The sequence below is a fragment of the Ictalurus furcatus genome, chromosome 7 (genome assembly GCF_023375685.1).
Source record: "Ictalurus furcatus strain D&B chromosome 7, Billie_1.0, whole genome shotgun sequence".
In the NCBI taxonomy this organism is placed as follows: domain Eukaryota; kingdom Metazoa; phylum Chordata; class Actinopteri; order Siluriformes; family Ictaluridae; genus Ictalurus; species Ictalurus furcatus.
In genome coordinates this window covers 25163556-25181142 of record NC_071261.1, presented here as the reverse complement: position 1 = coordinate 25181142, position 17587 = coordinate 25163556, and the positions used below count along the sequence as shown (strand labels likewise).

General features: G+C 41.2%; 1 protein-coding gene across 5 annotated transcripts in view; it reads left to right on the top strand.

Moving 5' to 3' along the window:
- The window catches only part of si:ch211-200p22.4 (phosphatidylinositol-binding clathrin assembly protein), a 67366-nt gene that overhangs the window by 36874 nt on the left and 12905 nt on the right, over nucleotides 1-17587 (top strand). For 4 of the 5 annotated variants that reach the window (XM_053629416.1, XM_053629415.1, XM_053629418.1 and 1 more), the window contains 6 exons: nucleotides 321-362; nucleotides 7235-7320; nucleotides 8331-8472; nucleotides 12880-13013; nucleotides 13167-13267; nucleotides 16395-16505. In XM_053629416.1, coding sequence (XP_053485391.1) covers nucleotides 321-362; nucleotides 7235-7320; nucleotides 8331-8472; nucleotides 12880-13013; nucleotides 13167-13267; nucleotides 16395-16505 — 616 coding nt within the window. The remainder of the gene's footprint in view (nucleotides 1-320; nucleotides 363-7234; nucleotides 7321-8330; nucleotides 8473-12879; nucleotides 13014-13166; nucleotides 13268-16394; nucleotides 16506-17587) is intronic. The other variant, XM_053629419.1, reaches the window with a different exon arrangement.

Genomic DNA, 17587 nt, shown 5'->3' with positions numbered 1-17587 from the left:
CGCTTCCGAGTCTCAGTTGTCTAAAACGCCATCCACATCTACATTCATGTCCATGTCTCCCGAGTAAACTGCCGCATGGCCGACCTTCACGTTTCCATTCACATCGATCTTTTTGTTGTTTTCAGTTTACAGACACTGCATGAAGTATTGACCCTTTTGTTATATTTTTCTTTTTTTTTTTACCCCCTCCCCCCTCCCTTTGTTTGTGTGTGTGTGTGTGTGTGTGTGTGTGTGTGTGTGTGTGTGTGTGTGTGTGTGTGTGTGTGTGTGTGTGTGCCTGTTTTTGGTTTGTTTGTTTGTTCGTTTTTCGTATGTCACAGCAAGTTGGGATTGATCATGGTGACATCCCAGATCTCACTCAGGTCAGTGTACATTTCATCTCCACTTCCTCCACCCTCTTCTCTGTTCTCTATCCACCCTCACTACAATGTGCTTTCTGTTTCAACTGACATTTTGACAGGTTATGATGGTCGACGTTCTAGTCGTCAACTCTTCATGGGGTCAAAGAACAGTGACTATGTTTACATGGACAGCAGTAATCCAATTACTGTCATTATTCTGAATAAGATAATATTGTGATTAAGGTGTTTACATGAGCCGCTTTTAGAATATTCCTTTCATGTTCCCGTTTTACATGTTATAGAACAGAGAGCGATTAGCGTCACACGTCATTACGTCCTCACACCACGCCATCCAGTGTTCCCTCCATAATATCACATATCGACATACAGTGAGGTCTTCGTTATGGTACCGTATACAGTTTTGGGTGTTTCATCTTTAATTTTCGAAAGCTTCAATTGCAATTAATTGTCATGCTGTACGTGCAAATAGATGAGTGCTTGAAGCCGTGGACTGCGTCCCAAACCACATATTTACCTACTATATTGTACTTGAATCTCGCCTACTATATAGTAGGTAAGTACGCGGTTTCGTACACAGCCGTGCTCTCTTGTTCGCCGTAAAACGGTCGAGCGCTGCCGTGTGTGATCGTGTCCCGTCACAAAATGCGGTGAAAACTCCCACACGTGTTAATAATGTGATTTAAGGTCTGTAATGCACGTCGATAATGCATCTAAAAAAGAAATATTCCTACACGTCTTAATTGGATCTGTGTTTACTTCGAGTATGACTTTAATCAGATTAAGGTCATCAATAATCACTGTTTACATGCTAGTTTCTTAAGCAGAGTATCTTCTTAATCGGGTTAATATTTCATGTTTAAGGGTTAATGTTTGCCTTTGATTTAACGCTAGGAACGCGAGGGAAGAGGGGAAAGACTTCAGTTTAGCCTGTGTACAATGAATTCCTTTTGACTTATTTAAAACGTTTACACTCTACAATAAGCAGACACAAGATATTTGTGTGACTGAATTCTGGACAACACTACTGTGTGTGTGTGTGTGTGAAGGATAAGTGTTTGAGTGTAATGTTAGATTCCATGTCTTCAGTAACCGAGCATTTACTGTTCCTTCCAGACCATCAGAGGATGTTACATTGTAGGTGATTGGTCGTGCACACGGCTTGTATTGGTCATGCACCATGCGGCTTCGGCGTGTGTAATCTGGTGTACAGATCAGCGTTATTGTCAGCTTCTCACTTCCTGTGGCTAACATACTGAATGAGCCCACCCTGCACGATGTGTTTCTGTTTGTGTGTGTGTGTGTGTGTGTGTGAGATGATTAAGCAGCTGAAGAGAGACCGGCGGCTGAGTTTTTTATCCATTGCACTCCGTTCACTCTGTTCCGTTTATAGGGAGAAGTATTTCCCATCGGCCATCTGCAAGACACTTGTAAAGTGTTGCAGTAACCTCAGAGTGTCCTCAGCAAACACACACAGGCTTACATTATTCAGCTCTTAAATCAAAGGTGTGATTGTCTGAGACTGACTTTGTTGAGCCACTGGGCAGAAAAGCAGCGGTGTATTAAAAGCTGGCGTTCTCTTTTATTTATCTCTTCTCCTTTTGTGAAGCTGGTAGGATTCTTTAAAAAAGAATTCTCAGTAGAGCCTTTCTCTTTTTTCAGAGATTGGGAAATTTATCCAATTTTCAGTTCCAGTTTAATACCGTGGAAATATAAGCAAGTCACATCCATGCGTGGGTCATTGTTTTCACCCTCTACTTCCTCTTACATTAGAAGTGTGAATCATGCACATCTTGAAAGCTGTACAAGGGGAGAAAGGTATCGTGGGAAGTGAATGTTTGTTCTCCGCAGCAAGCACAACCCTCAAGCCTTGGCCATTTTTTAATATACTGTATATCCAGTGTAATATAAGCATGAGGTCATGATTTTATGCCAACAGTGATAGCAGATAGCAGCAATTTACTGATAATTATAAGTTTTTTTTTGTTTTAAAAAGAACACTCGCACCAGGGGTGGCAACACTACTCCAAAAGTGGTGGGGCAACGTTTTTTTGTCTGAGAGAAGAGGAAATGAAATCTGTCATTTGTCTATTAAAAAAAAACACAGACTAATTATATATTTTGCTTCTAGCGCTATATGTAGCCAGGGTCTGATTATAATATAAAAACAGGGCACAACACACCTTTTAATGAATGCCAGAGTAGTTTGTTTCGACCTCACATGTTTCATTTCGCATTTTGCTCCTCTGGCAGCTAATAACAGCAAAGAAATTAGTTCACAAACTTAGATGGCACTAATTCTAAAATACGTTTTAAAAATCAATGGCACAGACACGTTCCGCAGTAGGCTGTTTGTCACTGTAGTAGCCGTCTGTTTCGCAAAACATTTTTCCAGCAAGCTTTGCTTACTTTATTTGAAGAATGTCATTGAGTTTCTTTAATCGATTACAGAAAATGTGTATGTCATTTAAAATATTGAAACGTTAGCTGTACTGATTCAACACACGATTATTAAGCGCCAGTGAGCGTTAACCTGTTATCGCTCATAGGAGATCCCCTTTAGGAGAAATGCCCCCAACCCCAAGCCGAACTGGGTGTTTTGATTGGTTTTTCAACCGAGTCAGTCCTGTCTGTTATTGCCTGAAGTGCTGGGTCACCATTTACATTTGTGGCATTTGGCAGACGCCCTTATCCAGCGCAACTTACATTTATATATCTGAGCGGTTGAAGGTTAAGGGCCTTGTTCAAGAGCCCAACAGTGGCATCTTGGCATTGCTGGGGTTTGACCTCATGACCTTCCAATCAGTAGCCCAGCGTCTTAACCACTGCCCCAGTAGTTTAAAAAGTACCTGGTCAAATTCCACCTTGCCCCTGTTGACTCATACGTTGATATGTTTAGTTACATTTAATGTTGTAGAACATCCCTGAAACCAGTTGCTTTCTGTTATTACTTTCATTTTATACCACAGTGTGGTTGAGTTCTCAGATCTGATTGGTCAGACGATTGTTTTCATATAACAGCACGGCTCAGACAGAATTTCCAGCTGTAACGTGAACAATAGGGCTGTATAAATGTACTCATTCCTGTACGTCATTGTTTCTAAAGTAGCTGTTCGTGCACAAGGACTTGTATGGAGGATGTTCCACAATGTAAAACTAATAATAAATAGGATTTAGAAATGGTGGTGGTGTTTGTTTAACAAACTAAAACAGCTAATCATTGAGCTGGTGAAGTTTTTTTGTTAGACGTTTATTTAACATTTATGGAAGTAGTTGCGGGTCCCAGCACGACAAAAGCTTCAGGACAGGAGTTCCGGTTTCTCTGTAAAATGACAAGCCTCTGTTTTTTCCTCTCAAAGTTAATAAGAATCCACAAATCCCTCCCTGAAGACTTTTTAACAGTTATAGTCAGCAGCAAAGCTGTAACTGTCGCTGGAGACTCCTTTTAAAAAAAAAATATAAACCTCTAATCACAGAAAATGTTCCCATATCAACAAGAACCACCATATAATGAGCACTTTAATATTAAAATGTTCACTTATATAAGCCTATCATCCTCCTTGCAGCCAGCATTACTTCCACAGCTTCTAATTAATCAGCACCGTCTGACCAGTTGACCAATTCAACAGCACTGTGATGAAATTTTAATGTAATTTATTTTTTAAGAAATCTATACAGTGCCTTCCACTAATATTCGACCCTTGGTAAATATGAGCAAAGAACGCTGTGAAGAATTGCCTTTATTATTTAACCTTTTGATCTTTTGTTTAAAATAAATCACGAAAGTACTCTACTCTCATTGATATCAAATAATTGCAAACAAAACACGTTTATCCAAAAAAAATTGTTACATATAGGTGTGCAACAATTATTGGCACCCTTTTGGTCAAGATCACAGCTCTGAGTCTTCTCCTATAATGCCTGATGAGGTTGGAGAATACATGGCGAGGGATCTGAGACCGTTCCTCCATACAGAATCTCTCCAGATCCTTCAAAATTCGAGGTCCATGCTGGTGGACTCTCCTCTTCGGTTCAGCCCACACGTTTTCTAAGTCAGGGGACTGGGATGGACCTGGCAGGACCTTGATTTTGTGGTCAGTAAACCATTTTTGTGTTGATTCTGATGTATGTTTTGGATCATTGTCCTGCTGGAAGATCCAACCACGGCCCATTTTCATCTTTCTATCGGAGCCAGTCAGGTTTTCATTTAATATCTGTTGATATTTGATCGCGTCCATAATGCCATGAATCTTAACAAGATGTCCAGGTCCTCCGGCAGAAAAACAGCCCCAAAACATTAAAGAGCCACCACCATATTTAACCGTGGGCATGAGGTACTTTTCCGTATGACTACCTCTCTGTGTGCGCCAAAACCACCTCTGCTGTTTATTACCAAAAAGCACTATTTTGGTTTCATCTGACCATAGAACCCAGTCCCATTTGAAGGTCCAGTAGTGTCTGGCAAACTGAAGACGCTTGAGTTTGTTTTTGGATGAGAGTAGAGGCTTTTTTACTGAAACCCTTCCAAACAACCTAACAAACTTTTGCCGCACATCACAGGTATATTCCTTGGTCTTACCCATTGTTATGAATGACTAAGGGAATTTGGCCTATGTGTTACCTCATATTTATACCCCTGTGAAACAGGAAGTCATGGTTGAACAATTTCCTGTTCATAATCACCCAGGTGTACGTTTTTTTTTTTTTTTTTTTAATATCAATGAGAATATACTTCAGATATATTTTTCTCATATGAATTCATAGCAGTGCCAATAATTGTTGCACACCTATATTTAACATTTAAAAATAAATAAATAAATAAAAAAAATAAAACTTGTTTGCAATTGTTTGATATCCATGAGAGCTGAGTATTTTTGTGATTTAAAGAGCCTCCTTTGCTCATATTTACCTTGGGTGCCAATATTAGTGGAGGACACTAACATTTAATTCCTATATCAACGCTTTAAAAAAGGATCTCGCTTTAATGTGCGGTGCCTTATATGTACCTTCTGCTTCTGTAAGTCTGCAATTAAGTTGCCTTGATTCTCTGTCCCTCTAAGGCCTCATCTAACAAACTTCACTCGAGCTGATAAAGTAACGGAACCGTCCTTAAGACCGTGATCGGGATTCTCCCAAGGGGACTTGTCAAGAGCGTGTAAAACTAAGTATTGAAATGCAGCACCAGCTGGCTCAGAGACCGTATTTAGCTCCCTCTGTGGCTTTAAGTGCAGTTTAAACGTTAGCCATGTGATGTGGAAAGTTGGCACCGAGTCCCTGCTCTTCTCACAACCTGCAAGACACTGAGCACACTGCCTTAGCTAACGCTGGCACAGTATTATTACTAGTACACTAAAACTAAATGCCTAATAGTCCAGGGATATTTTAGTTGTTGCTCCAAGTTTTCATTTGTAAAAGGTACCTGAGGGCGAGGCAGAGAGGGCGAGGCCTGCTCTCACTGCCAAGCACGTATTGTAGATTAAATCCGTGTAAAAGGGCAAACATGAGGCGCTGCATGATTAACAATGATAAACTGAATATGGCTGTCTTTCAAAATAAATGCCGCTGTGTATTAGTGGCATTTCTCACGAAAATCGGATGCCTTGTGCTGACAGGACAATTTTAGGACAGAGTTCTTAAGTGTGCATGTTTCCTGACTGACTATTCTCTTTCTTCATCTCTCTTTCTCTTTCTCTCTCTCTCTCTCGAATGTGAAAGACGGACTGAATGTGCATGTTTTATCCGCATGTATGTATAGGGAATCAGCACTAATTTGATAGAATTTTGGAGTATAATGGACAGTAATATGTCTAACACAGAACAATAGTTTGACTAAATGTCTGCTGTTTGTTTGTTCCCTGACTTTCCAACGTAATCACATACTACACACCTGCCTGTCACATTTTGACACTCCTGATGGGTTGACTGATTAAATCGGAAGTGTTAAAATTGTTAAATGTTTCAAAATATATAAAAGAAAGTCAATCAAACCAATGCAAGAGGCTGTGTTTTAACAAAGAGCTTGAATTGAGCTTGTTTTTGCGAATGATCGTTTACGCAGTTTGTCAGCCTCCCTGTACCCCATTTATCCGTAGAAAGGGTCCAGCAGCAGGAAACAACATGGACCGGTTAGTATGTCTGATTTGTGGTGGTCCTGTGGTGATCCTCTTCCACTGATTGATGGATTAAAGGAAGGCTGACAAATTGTGCATATCAATAGATGGCCTACAATCATTAATTCTGTACCTACAGAGTGACCTATACTGTAAAGCCAAAGGATTGTGGACACCTGACCATCACACCCATATCTGCTTTTTGAACATCCCATTCCAGAACATTGCCGTTATAATAACCTCCACTAGATTTTGGAGCGTGGCTATGGTGGATTAGTGCTCATTCAGCCACAAGAGCATTCGTGAGATCAGGCACTGATGTTTGGAGTGCAGTCTTCATTCCAGTTCACCCTAAAGGTGTTCACTGGGTTTGAGGTCAGGGCTCTGTGTAGGACACTTGAGTTCTTCCACTCCAACCCTTGCAGATCAGGTCTTTTTCGTGGAGATTGCTTTGTGCAAAGGGGCATTGTGAATCTGGAACAGGTTTGGGCTTCTTAGTTTCAATGAAGGGAAAGTGTAACACTAGAGCATACAAAGACATTCAAGACAATTGCCTGCTTATAAGTTTGTGGCAACAGTTTGGGGAAGAACCACATATGGGTGTGATGGTCAACTTTTGTCTATCTCTATACCCATCACTTGAGTGAATGGGTGGATGGATAGATGTATAGGCATGTAATATTGAAAATAAAGCAAACGCTGGTTGTGTATTTCTGCTTGCTCATTCTGTCCCTCTCTCTCATCACACTGTTGGTCTCTCTGTAGGCTCCCAGCAGTCTGCTGGAGGCTTTGGAGCAGCACCTGGCCTCTCTGGAGGGCAAGAAGACTAAAGAGTTCTCTGCAGACAGCAGGTACGCCATAGTGCTGAGTGTCAGACACGCCAGGTGGAAGTTTCCTTTTGTGAGCTAATCTGAGATCAGCCATCAGTAGCCAAATGTTCAATGGCATAAGAGTAAAACGGCTCATGCGGGTGAGGTGTATGTGAGTTTGAGGAATAATCAAACTGGTCTCAGATGACCGCTTGCTAAAAGCAAGTCTGGCTGTGAAGGTTTTCATTTGAATTTGAATAAAACATTCAGCACAACAGTAGGATTAGTTTGGTATAATAGCATACAACATCCCAACGTGTTTTATTGATCTTATACCACAGCAATTTGACAATGTGGGAAAAAAAAAATTTTCACGTGCATTATAGCAGCTGTAGTAATTCACTCACCAGCCTCTTGTTGTGTGTTTTTTTTTTTTTTTTTTTTTTTTTTAATCTTGAAATTAATAAGACAAAAAAACGTAGCTTCTTATGGACGCAATCCTTCGTAGTGACTCCTTCCAAAAAATGCTAAACAAACATCCCTTTAACAGAAAACTCTCCGTATCACCATCAAAATGGTACGATGACACGTTTTCTGTTTTCTCTTATTAATCTCAGTTTATGCAGAGTGCCCTCCAATCAAGTCCAGGTTTATTAACCATTACTACAGAAACACTAACGTGACGTACGACAAACCGTGATTTGCTCTGCAGAAGGCAGTGAAAATGAATCAAATGGAGAACTGAACAGTGTTGTGATGTAATGAGTTTTATTCAGTACTCCCTGAGCTTGATGTGAGCAGGAGTAGAATTAATCTCCTGCACAGTATAAGGATCTAACAGCAAGCAGAAGTTCAGTCTGATTTATGCAGTGCTGTGATTAGCTGAGATTTGAGAACCTGCTCACACTGCAGCAGTAATTCAATCTGAATAAATCATTCCTCTAAGACGCTAACCACATTTCACCTGTGTGTGTGTGTGTGTGTGTGTGTGTGTGTGTGTGTGTGTGTGTGTGTGTGTGTGTGTGTGTGTGTGTGTGTGTGTGTCCCTGTAGAGCCATCACTCTGTCCAGCGCCGTGTCGTCCCTCTCAAACACAGGCATGTCCTTCACTCGCGTGGATGAGAAGGAGAAACAGCAGGCCCTAGAGGAGGAACAGGCCAGACTGCAGGCTCTCAAGGTGGGCTACAGCATTCCTGTGAGTTCATCACATTTAGCTTTATTTGCTGTTTATCTTTTAATTGCATACTGTTATACGTTCGATAAACTCTTCGCCACAGGATTTGCTGTCATGGAAACTGACTAGTATGGGCTCCAAGTAGTGTTTTCCCCCCTAGTGGTCTTTCAGGAAAAAGACTGATTGATTTTGTAGCTTCTTATAAACAGATGGAAAGCGAGGAATTGGTTTGGAACAAGCTGTGCTTTTTCTGGTGTGGAGGTACTGTACACTGACTAGGCAAGAAACTACAGAGGTGGTGTTTCGGTATGGTGTCTTGCGAGCTACGTGCTCCACCTGGCAAGGGATGAAAGTGCTCAGCTGTTTTAATTTTAGCTCGGCGTGCTTAGCGTAGCATGTGATGTGACAAGTATACATCCTGAAGGCGTTTGTACAATACACAACATGCATCATGGTGTATAACGGTTTACTTACAAACTGCAAAACAGTGGTGTTGCAATTTTCTTTTTTCCTTTTCTCATTTTCTCCCTGATCTTAGTCTTGGCAAATTCCTACCCACCAACCAGCGGTACGCTACTATACGACAGCTACCATCTGGAGAGGGGGAACGGTAACACTCACGCTTCCTCAGAGACAGCCAAGCGCATCTTTTCAAACTGCTGCTTTAGGGATGGGCGATATGGACTTAAAACTATATCACGTTATTCTCTGGTATTTATTGCGATAACGATATCAGTGACTATATAAATATAGTACCGTGCACCACTGTTTTTAGCTACATGTGACAGCTGTGATCTTGAGAGCCTCAGAAACACAAACACTGATCTAAAAGTAAGTGTTTTCTGTAACTGAACCAGTTCCAGATTGCAGAGGTACAGTAGCTCCTCGTTTAGCGATGAACTCCTCCTCGGCTTCACGTCCGCCTTCTGCCGTATTGTTTTCGCTCTGCACGTGAGCTGCGAATGGGTCGCAGACCGTCGCACACAGAAATACATCTTCAACTAGGCTTAATCGTTATTATCGCAGGAAGACTCGTTCTTATTGTGGGGAGAATTTCTACCGGTGTATCACAAACGATGAAATATCCCCATCCCAATGCTGCCTCACAGGGCAGTGTAACACACAAAGGAAAGCACTATCCATCGTCTTCTTCATACAGGAGCAAAAAAAAAAAATGCTATTATTTAATGTCCATAGAACTAAATAGTTGACGATACCTGCAATATCTCAAAGTATGTTGTGACCTTATTTATCGCAATATCGATGTTATAATTCGATGATCATATTGCCCAGCGCTAGGCTGTTGTGGGAATTTAGTTTTATTGTCCTCACCAGTCAGAGTCCTGTAGTCTTGCCAGTATTATGCGAGGACGGTAGAAGTTTCAAAGAAAACACATGAAACGCATCATGAATATTTAAAGGCGCAAGCCCTTTACGCGGTCCATTATTTTGTTATTGAAATCATTTGCACAGGAAGACCGCAGCGAACCCAAAGTCTGTGATTTGCTTTCAAATTAGTTTCATGGCTAGTATGCAGACAATATGCCCTATAAACATAATCGGTATAAATAATTTGCGCTTCCGTTTTTTGCAGGAGCTGGTGTATGTTATACCCTCGCTTTGCCACATCGAGCTCTTCAAGCCCGTGTACGCTAGCACGCAAAAGAGCATTAGCCAACGAGAGCAGCTTAGAAATGTAGCGTAGTGTGATCGATGGATAATTTGGTCGATATTAGTACACAAGGTTATACAATCCCATTTTTTTCCCTCCATTTGTGTTTATTTCTGCTTGACTGGTAAAAGCAGGCTCAGCTTGTCTGATGGGGAAATGTCAAGCATTTACGCACGTTAGGATTTTAAGCCGCACTCATCAGATCTCGAGTTCAGTTGGCGCATAAGCATCCAATTTCGGTAATTGTTGTATAATTCAGACTTATCTGCATATATAAAGTATAGCGTTGAATATTTTACACTATATTCCCTGGGACTAATTATGCAAATCTTTTTCTTTTTTCTTTTTTCTTTTGGATTATCTTGAAAGGTTTACAGAAAGCAGGAGAGGCGAACACCTAGGTGTACATCCACATGAATAACATTTTCACAGCAGATTGCAATTACTGTTTACGTTTGTACTGTTTGTATTCACCATGTATTATATTAGTTTAGGGCTTCACTTCAGTAAGCCTGAGTGACATGGGAACTTTGCACTGATGTGTGTGCATGTATATATGTATACGTGTGTGTGTGTGTGTGTGTGTGTGTGTGTGTGTGTGTGTGTGTGTGTGTGTGTGTAATGTATATAATTAGTGTAGCCTCTTTCTGTGAAAACACCTCTCAAAATACCTGCTCTCAGATCAGGAGATGAGTTGGTGTTTTCTGTTTTAGACCAACTCTAGAAGCTTCTGTTACTGATAAGAGAAATGACAAACATTCTCACAGATCAGACCTGTGATAAGAGAGAGCTCTGCACTTCCTTTGGTGTTTTTTAGAACAGCTTTAGCAGTGCCTGAGCCATGCTGCTCGGGGAACACTGTGTCCTTCACTCCTGTAGGACCGTGCACACACACACATTTGATTACTCTACATGTCCTTGTCACGTCGGTGATTAGCCTCAGGCGACGAGCGGAGTGTGAGGTTAGCCAAACTCCTTTGTCTCTGTCGGAAGACTCCGTCTTCCCATACGGGATGATACACACACACACACACACAGTAGCCTCAGGAAACCTGGAGTGTGTCCTGGAATGCACTCTGCATTTAGATAAGCTGGGCTTAGAGGCTCAATATAGTACCTGGAGCTGGGTAAATGTTCAGAGAAGCTATGATATCTCTAAGCAAGTCACACCGATCACCATTGGGATGAATGTGTCATGTATTTGCAGTATTTTATTACAAGCATATACTAATTATTAAGAATGCTTTCACACTTTGCTTTTATTTATTTATTTATTAGTCAGCATAAATACTCACTAGAGCGCTTTATGTGCTGATATGGTGGATCTAACTGGCCTAGTTTTCGAAGACTTGACTTCTTATCAGTAATGAATATGAGATAAAGGTTGGCGATGCGGACGTCGCTTGACTTCACTGTAGCTCTGGAGGGCGAACGAAGAGAAGTTGCTTGTGTGACTTGCCTGTATGCAGTTGCATTTTTCAAGTGGGACATCGCGTCCCCCTGTCCCCAAAATAACCAAGTTACAATATAACAATGGAAAACGGGTAAGAAAATGTTTTCTGTTCAGCGTGTCATAAATCTTTCATATTCGCATATTGGCAAGCCTATTTTTCACTGGCACCGTCCTCACGCTCCAGCTCGTCACATGATCGGTCCGGAGGTTGAACAGTACTTGATGTCATGTCATGTGAAATCCTGTGAAAGTGGCCACTTTATTTCTGGGCACAGCTTTGGCTTTAAGTGTCCTTCCCCATGTTGTGTAAAATTCCACAACCCCACTCCATGTAAAACAGCCCTCTATATTTGGTGTGTGTGTGTGAGACAGAGAGAGGTAAAGGAAGTTATTCTGTTTGCTTAGTGATTTTTTTTTTTTTGGACAGTCTTCAGTCAGTCTCTGTGATATATTTCATAGCTAGACAGGGTTTGGTTCTGCGGTCAGTGTTTGTTCAGAGGTTATAATATGTTTCAGCAGTGGGTTGGGTTGTGTGGTTGTTTCTGTGCATCTGAATTTGGGGTGGAGTTATGAGCTCAGTCCTTTCTAACGGCTGTGCGCTCATTTTTGCGTTTTGATTACTTGCGGTGATGTATTTGTGTGGTTTGACTTGTTTCTTCCAGGCGTAATTGATCTGCTTTTCCCCTGACATTCAGGCATTTGCACGTTTTGATTTATCTCCATTTCGAATAGGAGTGAAAACTGTTCAAACACAAGCGCAGTAATTCCTCTTTCAGTAATGCTGTCGGCGGGCGTGGCAACACGTCTCGCGTCGACATGCTAACACTTTCGTTAAAAATGTCCGCACGCCTCCATAGCACTCTACTATACTGTACTTAAGAATTCGACTTAGTGTGAACTACTTCAGGAGGACGAAGACCGGCTTCAAGACCGTTAAAAATCGTCTGTTGCCTGGAAGAAATTCTGTGTTGACCTAAATAAATAAAATCCAGTCAGTTTCCATTTCTAAGCTTTCCAGGATCTGCTTATATAAAACATACATATGTACTGCAATACTACTTCATTAAACATGTTAAAACTAGAATCATTTCCAGCCTGCTATTAGCCATGCATGTACGTGTATTTACTGTGCTCCTCGGCTGAGTGGGAATGGTGCGGTGTAGTTTACTGTGTATTTCGATTCTTTACCGCAGTCTGACAGCAGCACGCCACATGCTGTCAGACACATTTAAAATTTATTATTATTTTTTTTTTTAAATATTGTCACCTGAAAATTGAGGTGACACAAACTGTGTGTGTGTAGGACCAGCGCCTGAAAGAGATTAGCATACATACTCCCTCTGCATCTCCTGCTACTCAGTCTGCAAGCAGTGCCAACAACCACAGTGCGGCAGTGGATCTGTTCACCAACCACAGCACCGCCCCTGTCACCAACAGGTCTATACCCCACACACACACTATTCTCACTCCTGTCACTTATGCAGCACACAACATCCCGTAGTGGAATCTATTACTCTCAGGCAGAATATAGACATTTCTCATCATGTCTCTAATGATTGTGCTGTCTTTGGCTCTGCCTCTTACACACAGCGTACCAAACCTCACCAGCGACCTGTTTGACCTCCAGCCAGCGTTCATCCCTGCCGCACAGAGCACTCCATCCATATCCACAGCCAGCAGTGCCTGGGGAGGTAAGGCCCCCTCTCTCCTCTTTCTTTTTTTTAACTTCTGTTTTATCTCTCCATTCTATAGTCATGTATATCAGAAGTCGACCGATAGTGGATTTTACCGATAACCAAGTTGGGCCGTACCTGCCGATAACCGATTAATCAACCGATTGATTGATACTCAGTGAAAACCTAGCACACAAAGTAAAATATTGCTGAATTTTATTACAAGAATAAGGAGTTCTGACCGTACCGTGGAAATATACTGTACTTTCGTAAATGAAATGTGTATAGAGTTTATATTTATATATTATGCTTTATAAATATTAAAGTAAATAAAAGATATACATCCAAATTGAACCAAAAAGTAGCACTGCAACTGAAAATAGAGGCAAGCAAAATAAATCAAAAACACTCCAAATAGCACAACAAAATTTGTCAGTGCTAGTTTTTACTTTCACTTCTAGAGGCCACTCTCACACTGTATGATAACGGCAGACCCTTCTCAGCCTCTCCCACAACGGACACAAAAACTTTGCCTTTAGCTGATAGTTCCAGCAATCGGTTACTGGTGACAATTAATCGGCCAAACTGATTAATCGGCCGACCCTTAATATATACACCTTTTTTTGGGGGGGGGATAATTATCTTAAAACCCCGTTTTCTCCCAGTTTTATTTGTTACCATTTCCTGACCGCAAGCTAGCTCTTCTCTATTACACAGAAGCTTGCAAACAGGTAAACCGCATCTTTTTGACCTGCTGCTCGTGCTACATCACTGGACAGCTGAACACTCGGAGAAAAGTTATTTATACAACCTCTAAAATCTCCATGGTTGACTAGTTTTGCTCTGATTGACAGGGGAGAGAGTAATCTCATCGCTCCCCAGAGAGCAGGACAACAGTGCTCTCTTCGACTCCTGGCCATGGGTGGCTGTGGCATTGTCAGGTTTCAAACTCACAATCTCCCCAACAGCAGTGGGTCAGGATTACCACTTGAAATAATAGCAGTGTTAGCATCATTATATCATGCCATATATTATTTAAAGATGTTTGTAATCATGATGTTATCAACCTTCCCTTTCTCTCACACGCTGCACTACCTTTGGACCTCTCATTTCACTCAGAGCATCAGATGATGTTGGTTTTAAATGGTCCATTTTGTACTGATATGAGTGGAGTACCTACAGTGTGTGAGTGGATTGACTGTTGCAGGTGTTTAGTGTTGGTGTGACCTGTGCTGAATAGTTGTGCTCATCCATCAAGCCTCAATGAGGACATTGTTGAAGGGGAGGAAGGACTGAGGGACAGTTTTGTTGGCTCTCATGTGGTGGGTGGGTGGAACAGAGCGGCTAGAAGAAATGATATACAGTGCCCTTCACTAATATTGGCACCATTGCTAATAAATATGAGCAAAGAAAGCCGTGAATTTTTTTTGTTTGTTTGATTTTTGATTTTTAAAAAATGCACAAAAATACTCTGCTCTCATGGATACCAAACAATTGCAAACAAAACAGGCTTATAAAAAAATCTTTGTTAAATATAGGTGTGCAACAATTATTGGCACCGCTATGAATTCATATGAGGATAGGAAGTATATTCCCATTGATATTTTACATTTTTTTGTACACCTGGGTGACTAAGAACAGGAAATTGTTCATTAATGACTTCCTGTTTCACAGGGGTATAAATTTGAGGTAACACATAGACAAAATTCCCTTAGTCATTCATAACAATGGGTAAGACCAAGGAATACACCTGTGATGTGCAGCAAAAGGTTGTTGAGCTTCACAAAATGGGAAATGGCTATAAGGAAATAGCACGAGCATTGAAAATGCCCATTTCCACCATCAGGGCAATAATTAATAAGTTCCAGTTCAACTGAAAATGTTATGAATCAACCTGGAATTGGACGTGTGTCTATATTGTCTCAATGCACTGTGAAGAGGATGGTTCAAGTGGCCAAAAAATCACAGGTGGAGAATTGCATAATTTAGTTGCGTCCTGGGGTCAGAAAGTCTCCAAAACTACAATCCGAAGTCACCTGCAGCACCACAAGTAGTTTGGAATGGTTTCAAGAAAAAAACCTCTACTCTCACCCAAAAACAAACTCGAGCGTCTTCAGTTTGCCAGACACTACTGGAACTTCAAATGGGATCGGGTTCTATGGTCAGATGAAACCAAAATAGAGCTTTTTGGCAGTAAACACCAGAGGTGGTTTTGGTGCGCACAGAGAGGTAGCCGTATGGAAAAGTACCTCATGCCCACGGTTAAATATGGTGGTGGCTCTTTAATGTTTTGAGGATGTTTTTCTGCCAGAAGACCTGGACATTTTGTTAGGATACATGGCATTATGGACTCTATGAAATATCAACAGATATTAAATGAAAACCTGACTGCCTCTGCCAGAAAGCTTAAAATTTTCCAGTAGGACAATGATCCAAAACATACATCAAAATCAACACAGAAATGGTATACTGAGCACAAAATCAAGGTCCTGCCATGGCCATCCCAATCCATAAAGCAAGCGAGTTCCTGTTAACACTTACAATGTAGCAGTTATAAACATGTTCCCTATCAACAATAAGTTTTTCTTCGTTGAAAAACGTTAACATTAAAAGGAACACATTAACATAAACCTGTGATTTGCCTTGCAGACAGGATCGTTGTCAGAGGTGATGTTATACAAAATTATTCATTACTTCTGGCCAATCAGATTCAAGAATTCAACACCAGTGTCCTATAAGATATAAATGTCATCATAAAAAACCTATTCATTGGTTGATCTGGTTTTTTGAGTTTAGAAAGCCACTATTTTTATACAGGAGAAAGAACGGCCCTTTATTTCAAACCGCTGTAGTTTAAGTGACCCCTCTTGGGTAGTTCTTAAATACAAGAAAGTAGCGCTTAAAGTAAAGTCCATGTAAGCATGAGAATTTCATTTCGAAGCGTCAGTAGAAGTCCTGTATGTCTGACACGTCAGCAGGTGAAACCGTGGCACAATGCTATGTGCACATGTAAACACATGACTAATCCAGTGAAAGACATTCTGTTGTTGTATACATGAACCTGTGCTGAAGGACAGGATGGAACATTGAATCAGTGTATGAGTCAGGATTAAGGTTTTGTCTCTGCATGTGATTTTGTCCTCAGGTCTAGAGAGCGGAGCTCCCCCGCAGGCTGCTCGTATTTCCACCATGAATGTAGATTTTGACGCAGTGTTTGGGATTCAAGGTGCCAGTAGCGATGTGAAGCCAGCAGCTGGTAAAATCCCCACTAAAGGAGCTTATTTAAGCATCTAACCCACTGCTGTATCACTCAGCAAGCTAAATAACCTTTAACCTTCTGCTCAGCTAACCTCTCTGCTCTGTCGCGCTGTAACGGAGCTGGGTGAAGTGCTTCCTTTTACAGTTCTATGGCATAAACTAATCGTATTTAACTGCTATTCTGAAAGGCCTCGGGTGTCAGTATGGTACAGTGCACCAGTATACGCCAGTTTAGTATCGACCTTACACTTATAAATGTGCAAGCTGTAGACATGTGATAAAAGCCATGCTGTCTGCTTCACTAGAGGTGTAGCCACTATTCAGCCATCCACTCTGAACACTCTTTATCTCTGTGTATGTGAGGAAAAAGACCCCTGGACAGGGTACCAACCCAAATTCCACAGTCAGAGTTCTGTACAGCAAATCTTCCATCTGGTCAGACTGTACACAACGTGAATGAAGAAGGAACAAAGTCTTTTAAGTTTATGATGTGGTTATAATTTTCACTTCAGCGTACGGAGTTGTTGGGTAATAAAATGCGGGTAGCCCCGAACAAGCAAGAATTTGAAGTGTTTAAACACCGTTTCTTGAAACGGTGGCGTCTCTTCATGCTTACTAGTCTGCATAAGTTCTGAAAAGTTCTGCAGCAAGTGTTCTGAACCAAAAGCTTCCTTTTCCACCTTAACTTTTTCCTGTTACCCTGTTCTTCCTTTCTCCCCATCCTTTTCCATACTGTTACCCATTTCCACGTTCATTTCTCCTTTTCCCTTTTCCTCACCCCTTATCCTTTTCTCCTCTCTCTCTCTCTCTCTCTCTCTCTCTCTCTCTCTCTCTCTCTCTCTCTCTCTCTCTCTGTGTGTCTCTCTTGCGGTCTCTCTCTTGATCTCTCGCGCGCGCTCTCTCTCTCTCTCTCTCTCTCTCTCTCTCTCTCTCTCTCTCTCTCTCTCTCTCTTGCTATTTGGATCACAGAGAATAAATGTAAGCTAGTGATTAGAAAACATTACTGTGTAAAAGATTCTGAAACGTATTTCAACATGACGAGGTTTAGATCTGTGATGTCGCCCTTTAATATTTAGATAA